The 9,419-nt window shown below is 36.9% G+C and overlaps 1 protein-coding gene across 1 annotated transcript; it reads right to left on the minus strand.

Moving 5' to 3' along the window:
* Positions 1 to 84: 84 nt before the first annotated feature.
* Positions 85 to 5,532, minus strand: timm13 (translocase of inner mitochondrial membrane 13 homolog (yeast)). The gene is made up of 3 exons (XM_053513754.1): positions 5,303 to 5,532; positions 4,390 to 4,458; positions 85 to 878 (listed from the first exon to the last, which is right to left on the minus strand). Exons 1-3 carry the CDS (start codon positions 5,420 to 5,422, stop codon positions 780 to 782), a joined length of 288 nt encoding a protein of 95 aa, XP_053369729.1. The 5' UTR covers positions 5,423 to 5,532; the 3' UTR covers positions 85 to 779.
* Between the last annotated feature and the right edge of the window lie 3,887 nt (positions 5,533 to 9,419).

Raw genomic sequence — 9,419 nt, forward strand, 5'->3', positions numbered from 1 at the left:
CAGATTGTGAATTCCGAGGCTGTCTGCTGTCATTTCAAAGGTTAAATGAGGCAAAACAGGACTGTTCCCAGACATTTGACATGCTTCGTTCACAATGTAAGCTGCTTTTATTGCAAGATCTATGGTGAGGTGATCAGCGTTTAAACAAACCCACTTTTGTAGTTAAGAGATTGTGTGACAAACCAGAATCTGCCTGTGACAATCGCATTTTGTTTCGGCACAGGTAAGAAAGTAGGGCTGCATAGCACGTCCTCAAGAAGAGGCTACAGTTATGAAAAGAGAGATGGTCCTGAATTGTCCTCGTTGAAAGGAAGTAGGTTTGTGGAGCAGAGGACGGGAAGATGAGACAACACGGCGATCCCGCCGGGAGGGTGCAAGCGTCCACATGAGGACAAGTCCGACTTAAGAAGTGCCACTGTGCACACAGGCTTTATCTGACTAACAATCGGCTCAGTCACGACCAATCAAACACCGGCATTATCCAAACATGCTCATACACTTACAACAGGATTTTAAACACTGATCACACTCTTATTCATTTCTAGATCTACAACATTTTAAGGTTTGAAGCTTATTACATTGAGTCCATAAAATCAAAAAAAAAAAAAAAGTCCACCAATCATTAACTGAATGAAGAAATTGTTCCAAGTCTAATAAAACTCATGACATCCTGGTTCCTCTGATGGCCTTCAGTTGTCAGCTTATTGTGTTTTCAGCCCAAAACCTCTTTATCCAGGGATAGGTGTCAGGGCAAGGCAGAACAAGCTAAAACGCATGCATCACATACGCGCTCGTTCCCGCTGAAGTCTTGAGTTGTATGCACGGGATACTGTGTTCCAGGCATCCATATACCGATCCATACACATGGCAATGCATTTCTGCAATCAGTCAATAAATCAATTACCAACATGCATGCATACATACAAACTAAAAAACACGTAAAAATGTACAAACATTTGTCTTCATGTACATATCCTTGCAGGAATGTAATTTGAATACAATGTTACATACAAACATATTTGACTGAGCAAATGCAAGTCATTATGATTGTTAGCGTGTACATACTAAATAAATACATACTAAGGTTCATAAAACATCTTAGTTTGTGTGTTTATGAATTAGTATGTATACGTAACAGTGTTGGGTGGACGTTAGTTTTTAAGGTAACTAATTACAAAATTACTCCCATTAAAAAGTAGTCAGTTACAATACCGTGTTACTTTCTGATAAAAGTAACTAGTTAGAGTACTAATTAGAGTTAATGCAGAAAATGAAAATTTCTTTGTGATTCCTTATGCATGTTGTTTTAGTTAAGACCTTTATAATTATTTTACCATCATCCCTTAGCGAAGTTTGCCCATAATCTGTTAACTACTAATACTAGTGATGGGTCATTTATGAACGATTCGTTCTTTTTGAACGAATCTTTAATGTTACTTAGAAGAACGAGTAGTCTCGGAGACTGATTCGTCTATTTTCTACTGGGCGCGCATGCGCAAAGCATCGCAAAACATCCATAGGTTATGTACAGGAAACAGAATTGAGCGATTCTTTCTCAATTACTCTTCTACTCCGAATCGTTTGTTCTTTTGTCTTGTGACTCCCATAGACGCTATGCAATGCAGCACACTGGAAACAGAATCGAATGGTTCTCAACGAATCTTCATGTCTCGAGTTGTTCGTTCCTTTGTCACGTGACTCCCATAGAGCTATGCTGTGCAATAGATTCAAAAGAACGAACGACTCAGACTTGAAGATATGAGAGGTGAGCTACTCATTCTGTTTATTAAAAAGCTGCATTGTAATATTTTCATTACTGGAATAGCCAAAATTTGTGTATGTAGACGTATTGTGGGTCTTTTTCTTTTTTAAATAAACTTTTTAGTTAATTTTATTTCTATATCAAAAGAACAAAATGAACTAAATGATTAAAAAAAAAATTTGTTCATTTTGATGAACGAGATTCAAAGAACCGAGTCACTAAAATGATTTAAACTTCCCATCACTAACTTATACCTGTGTGTTATATTATCATGAGTACGGTTCATGATAATTCACCCCGAGTTTTGGCCAATGATTATTTTCCATCTTTCTGTGCGAAAAAAATGTAACGCTTGTGGACCTTGCAGAACTTCGCAGAATGTCAGTGAAACATGGGCGGGCAACCGCCACGACTCATGGTGCCTAACACCGCACCTAACCAGGGGTCAAAGCGCATAGGTAAGATAGGCGTATAACAGCAGGAATAACAGGGGGGGACGGTTTATCGGGGGCGAGGCTTGTAGAATGACTTTCTCTTTCTCTCTCTCTCTCTCACACACACACACACACACACAATATTGGAAATGACTGCTGTCTGGCTCACGGATTGCATAAATTGTCTAAATAACTGATTACATTTTTTAAAAAGTAACTAAATAACTGAGTACTTAAATGGCGGACCTAACGCGTTAAGATTACTCAGTAAATCAAAAAAAGTAATCAGAGTACTGTACTCTATAGCGTTACTTTGTAACGCGTTACACCCAACACTGTGTATAAATACCGTGAAACCTTGGATTGCGAATAACTTGGTCTGTGAGAGTTTTGCAAGACGAGCTAAATTTTTTTTAAATACATTTTATTTTAACTAGATAAACGAGCGAGATCTTGACATATGAGTAGTATGTGTACGCTTCGCCTGCTGAGCATCACATGATAACTGAGCCAATAATATTTCTTTCTCTCTTAAGCTGTGGGATTGTGGGTAATTATCCCTTGCTTAGTCTCAGTGCGTGTTCATCACTCGTATAGTCAATATCTGTATGCGTGTGTACTGTTTACTAAAGCATTGTTGCCGCGCGTGTGCGTTACCAAGTGTAATGACTATTTAGTAACTGTACTGCAACGTTTCCTTCCTTCTCCCCTCCTCTTTTTCACACCAGCTACGATTCTTTTTTAAAAGTAAAGTGCAGGTTAATTTGTTTTATTTTTACTGTATATATTTTGTATTAATAATTTTTATCTGTATATTTTTGGATTGTGGAATAAATCACCGGTTTTTCCATTATTTCTTAAAGGGTAAATTTGCTTTGATACATGAGTGCTTTGGATTACAAGCACACTACCAGAACAAATTATGCTCGCAATCCCAGGTTTAACTGTTCATATAAAACCAGAATGCATATAAACTAACATACTGAAACTAACTCCATACTTACAAACACAGATCTTAACAGCCTTATGTACATACAGGTTTTGACCCCTTAGTTCCAGTCAAAGAGAATGTAACACTAAACAAACAAAGACATTCTAGTATATAGCTAAATACTGTATATCCTAAAACATTAACATAGTATGCATGTAGAGACAGACCCCTCTGGAACAGTATTGGAACAGCTAGGCTTTCTACTGAAGAACTACTGTACATAAAGACCCTTAACACGGTTTATCCTGTCTTTCCATGAAATAAAAACAACTTTAAACCACAAGGAACAGCATGGTTCTCTATTGTTACATAACCACATAGGTTATAATAATGCAGGAGCTACCGGGCCTGCTTTGGACTACTACAGATGCTTTATCAATATCTGTGTTGTTTTATAGATCTATGTAAATTAGTATATCAGCAAGTCTAACTGAATAAAGTAACAGAGGGATAATCCTATGATAGCATGACAGACATAGCGCCATGACTGAAACTACATTAATAAGTAGGTAATCTATCTTATTTGCTTACTGTAAATAGGCATCAATTTACTTTTTTCCCCAGTTTATTTTAAATAGGGTTGGCAGAATGGATAGTGATGAACAACCATCAGTTTAGTGAAATGCATGTTTACCATCAAGAGATATGACACTTGCTTATGTCTTATGCTAGACACAAATAATGTTGAATAATTGTCAAGGAATTAATAAGATGTGTCTAACTGGCACAAAATCCAACCTGTATAAACTTGTGTTTATATTATCTTTAAATCAGTTTGCAAGTATTTCACCTAACATTTTTTTCTCTACAGAGATAAATGAAACAGACCTTTAAAATGTTTGTTTAAATGTTTTTTTTAAAGTTATGTTTCAGTTTAAAAATGGGTGGGTTCAAACAAAAGATCCAATGCACATTTTAGTTGTTTAACATTTCTAGATGTAAATATCAGGAAATAAAACCTGGAACACTGCTTTATATCCATCTTCTGATCTAAACACAGATGTCTTCAACGAATAGCAAAAACCATAGAATTGGCCTTGACGTTCCAATACTTTTAGAGCGGAGTGTACAGTGTGTGACGGCCAGGGGTCCACATAATTTTCCACTGTGTATGTGTAAAAGTGGAAATGTATAATAAACCGTGAATGTATGAATATAAATACACCAACATATACAAGTAAAGTTAAAAGCACAGGTTGTACCTGTTCTGAATTGTCCAATGAGCTGCCTGGTTTGCCGATGCACTTCTTGAAGCATTTATCAGTCATTCTCTAAGATATTTTCAGGGGCAAAGAAAAAAAATCAATGACTTAGGTGAAGAATTCTAAAAATAAATCTAATAAGACATATAAGGGCTTAAAAACAATGCCTATAATTGCATCCTTGTTGGAATAATTACAGTATGAAGTTAGATGTTCAAAATGTTTAAGAACACGGGCAAAAGTCTAGCCCTTCATTTTATTAATTTGTATGTATTCATTTTGTTAATTTGTATGTATTAAATACCTTGCTAATGTGTGTTATTAAATACCTTGCTAATGTTACTCTTTTAGTTTAGTTTCTTTGTCATATGCATGTCAACACAGTACAGTGAAATGCTTTGTGTGTATATATGTGTGTGTGTGTGTGTGTGTGTGTATATTTGAGAACATGTTTTGTTTGCCTGTGTGAGTCCATGTGTGTGCATATATATGCATAAGTTAGTGTGTGTGTGTGTGTGTGTTGTTCCACATGGTCTTACTGTACAGTACATGAAACCTTCTCATTACACATTAAGTTTGTATTGTACGATGTCAGTAAATTTAAATCAATTTTTTTTTAATAAACTTAAAGCGGCGGTAAATCCCTTTAAAGCTGGAACTAAACTCTAAGTTAAATAACAAACTTATTTCATTTTGTCAGACTGTGGTATATTACTAATAGTTAAATAAGTTATTGTGCGTGTATAATTTTAGCATGCAGATATTAACAGGTTTATCTATTAGCCTCTAAACTCAATTGCTAAAAACCTCGACAACATTAGAATTACGTATATAATTAAAATTGTAATAACATTAACACCAGAGGACGTTCAGTCAGTCAGTCATGAAGTTAAGCGCTAACCGTCACACCGACCTGCAGCAGCTCCTGCGCGTTAGCCACCGCTATCTGCACCTTCACCTGCTCCATGATAGCGCCCGTGTCCATCTTTCCACTTCCTGAGGCGGAGGAAAAATCTGATCCAAAACTATCCATCTCTTCCGTTATAAATCTTTATATTTTTAAATATCGTGTAACAAACTCTAGTAGAGCTGGACTTCAGCCGGTGCCCTGCGGACGTCCCACGTGATCGTTTCCTCAATGACCTTGAGATGCACCGGAAGTACTACTTGCACTGCTTCCTAGTTGTTATGGATGATGGGAAATATAGTCATTAAACAGTGAGGCGTACGATGATAAAGAAACGCTTTTAACATGAAAACAGTCCAAATATTTACATATTATTTACAGATTTTAAACCAAACCAGCCTGTATTAGTCTTATACAAATAATTGTCCCTTGTTTAGACATAATAATAATAATAATACAACTAATCTGTTACAGCAGTTAATTTTCATCTTGAGGACGATCTGGATTTAGGGCCATATCACATCCCTGCACAGAGAACCACACATTACTCAGGAGCACACTGTGAATCAAATTTAATGACTTTAATTTAATTTAATTTAAGTGTTTACAATCAACCCTTACAACCCTTATGACAAGACATTTATTTTAATAATGTTTAACTTATGGAACATTTCACCAGTAACATGACGCAATACAGAAATTCATTCATTCCTCTTCTATGTTGTTTTATCCTGTATACGGGGTCGCCGGGGGCCTGGAGCCTATCCCAGTACACATAGGGCACGAGGCGGGGTACACCCTGGACAGGATGCCAATCTATCACTTGACACACACACACACACACACACACACACTACAGGATCAATTTGGGAACACGAATTAGCCTAGACTGTATATGTTTGGACTGTGGGAGGAAACCGGAGCACCCAGGGGAGAGAGGAAACTTGATGCTTACAGACCTGAGGTGGGAATCAAACCCTGGAAGTGCAAGACCACAGTGCTAACCACTACTACACTGTGCTGCCCCAGTACAGAAACATTAATTTAAAAGATTGAAAATACCTACACACACACACACTTTATGGCAGTGGTTCTCAGCCCTGGTGTTGGAGGATCGCCTACTCTGCATATTTTAATGTTTTCCCTGCTCTACACATCCACTTCTATTTAGAAGAGGTTGCTAATAAGCTAATTAGTTAAATCATGTATGTGGGAGCTGAAAAAACACTAAAAATGTGCAGGGCACGGCTTTTCCAGGACTAGGGTTCAGAACCACTGCATTACAGCATCCCTGCTTATTATATCTGGTCAATTAACGGTCTGGTTTATGTTTTAAACTCTAAACAGCAGGGGGCGACACAGTACCACACATTTCAGGTAGGAAACTAATCTGAACCACAAATGAACAGAGAAAAGCAGTCAAATAACATAATTACAAATGTTAACAACTATGAAGATACACTTAATTGCTGAGTGTGGGTTATTTGGACTGAATTGTAAACTGATTGAGACATTTCAAAGGTCACATGGAATCTGTTGAATCTAAATATAGTTTATATAGGTGGCACAGTGGCGAAGTGGTTAGCACTGTTGCATCGCATCTCCAGGTTGAGTGTGTGAGTGTGTGGTGGGTGCATTTGTGACATGCAATAGATTGGCGCACTGTCTATGGTATACCGTGCTTTGAGTCTGAAGTTTTCCAGGCTACCTGTTACCCTGTACAGTATAAGCAGTATAGAAGGTAAATGAATGAATGAATGAATACTGGTTATATAACATTTCGGAAAGTATAATTTACATTTACATTTAGGCATTTGGCAGACGCTCTTATCCAGAGCGACTTACATTTTTATATCATTACACATCTGAGCAGTTAAGGGTTAAGGGCCTTGCTCAAGGGCCCAACAGTGGCAACTTGGTGGTTGTGGGATGTGAACCTGGGATCTTCCGAACCGTAGTCCAATGCCTTAACCACTGAGCTGCCCCTGGCCCTGGTATAATGAATGTATCAGAGGTAACAGACTATACATAACATTAAATATAACTATATGCAAATAGATACATGTACATGTTTTTGTTTAATACATAAAAATTAGAAATTATTTCCAAAAGCAGTAAAGACTTTAGGACAAATGAACAGAAACAAAGAATTCAGAAGATAAAGCTATACACAGTCCACCACGGTTTAGTAACTTTTCCAGCACTAGCCCACATACCCATGTTAACTCTGTGTCTATAAAAAAAAATCTAGGCCTACACCACTGGGATACTCTTTTATTTTAAGAAAAGGCGTAACGTTTTATTTAATCTGATTAATAATTTAATTACTGAGACATGCAGATGCACATAACAGCTGCTGCATGGTCACAAACTGTCCTGAGGCTGTGATCATCTGTCTGTTACTCAGTCTGTCATATGATATTAATTACCATAAGGGCTAATTTACATAAACACACAAAATAGTAAAATAAAAATAACTAATATAATAAAACAAATGCCTGATTAGTCACAATAATTTCTCTTTGTGACTAATAATCCTTTAGGGCCCAAAACCATTCTCTTTTTGATTAATTTACTCATCATTTGTGGTCTGTGTAATGAACATCAAATAAGCAAATTGTCAGATTATGATCAAAGACACTTTGGTGAGCCAAACAGTGAGTCATGTCTCTCTCTCTTTCTCTTTCTCTCTTTCTCTCTCTCTCACACACACACACACACACACACAGTCTACTCTCCACTGTCTCTTTCTTTATGAAAGCTGAGTAACATCTCACAATTTTCAGAAGTGTCTGTGGAGTGATGGTGGTGGTCTTTGTTGGAAATATGATCACCTTTATCACAGTGTTAATCTCATTTCTTGAGTTCAGTTGCAAGCAGGCTGACACATACAGACAGTTCTCAGACAAACTGTTCCAGCACTGACCACTTAACATTTGGCATGTAGTATAAAGTTAGTTTTATTTAAAAAATAATTCTTTCCTCTAATTCGGGTAAGGCATTTAGAGCTATGTTTAGACTTTACAAGTGAGCCTAATTTGCATGTCTTCGGACTGTGGAAGGAAACCGGAGTAACTGGAGGAAACTCTATGCACACAGACAAGAGGAATTGAACCCTCATCTTTAGAGGTGCGAGGTCACAGTTTAAACCACTATACTAAGTATATACATACTGTATATATTATTCAACTATATATGCATAATTGAATTATGGCAGCAATATGCAGTATTATGTTACCTCTAAAGTAGTTGCATCATTGTTGATTCTATCATGTGACAGTGAGACAAGAGGCATGTACTTTATATACTGATTTTGAAGTGTGTATAATTTTTGGGGGCTTTTCTAATATACAGTATAATCCCTTCACTGCTGGGGGTAGTAAGAGAGGATACACGGCTCCTTGTTTGTGATACCATATTGTATTGACACAGTTGTAAGTTCGGGCGTTGGTGAAGCCTGCTGTTGTTCTGGTAACGCATGTGGTTTGGCTTGAATGGACAGTGACGACACGTCTGGCGTTAATTTGGAGTTCTCTAAACAAGAAGCACTACACGACTGATTGTCAAAAGGAAATTTATAATGAAACAAAATTCTAGTACAAATAAATGAAAAAGTCTTTACGGAATTGTAGACAGAAACCTGTTTGAGGAAGTGACCAGTATTGCCTAGGTGTCTAGGATCATCCTAAGAAAAAGATTCAAGAGAGCACCAGAATACTTAGGAGCTGTATTTCCAAAACTGTTTCTTCCTTACTCTGTCTAAATACGAGTCTTATTTTTATATGTACACAAACCTAACCAAAAGTACTGCTTACTGCAACTTTAAATCAGGGCTGGTTAACAAGAATGTGTAAGACTGTAATACAACCAAAAACAGCTGTTTGCTCACCGGTAAAACCTCACAAACATGGTAAAAAAAAAACAAAAAAACAGCTGATTGTTACTCCAGTATTGTTAAAAACACCACAGTTTTGTTGTTGTTGCTTTTTAAAGATGCACATTATAAACATGTGTCTTTTTTGACGTTGAGCTGATAAGTACTGGAAAATAGAGAATGTCCAAAAACTTTAGCCATTTTGCCAGAAATTGTCTTTATTTGCACTCAGTACCAACAGCGAACAAA

The sequence above is a fragment of the Clarias gariepinus genome, chromosome 15 (genome assembly GCF_024256425.1).
Source record: "Clarias gariepinus isolate MV-2021 ecotype Netherlands chromosome 15, CGAR_prim_01v2, whole genome shotgun sequence".
Taxonomy (NCBI): Eukaryota; Metazoa; Chordata; class Actinopteri; order Siluriformes; family Clariidae; genus Clarias; species Clarias gariepinus.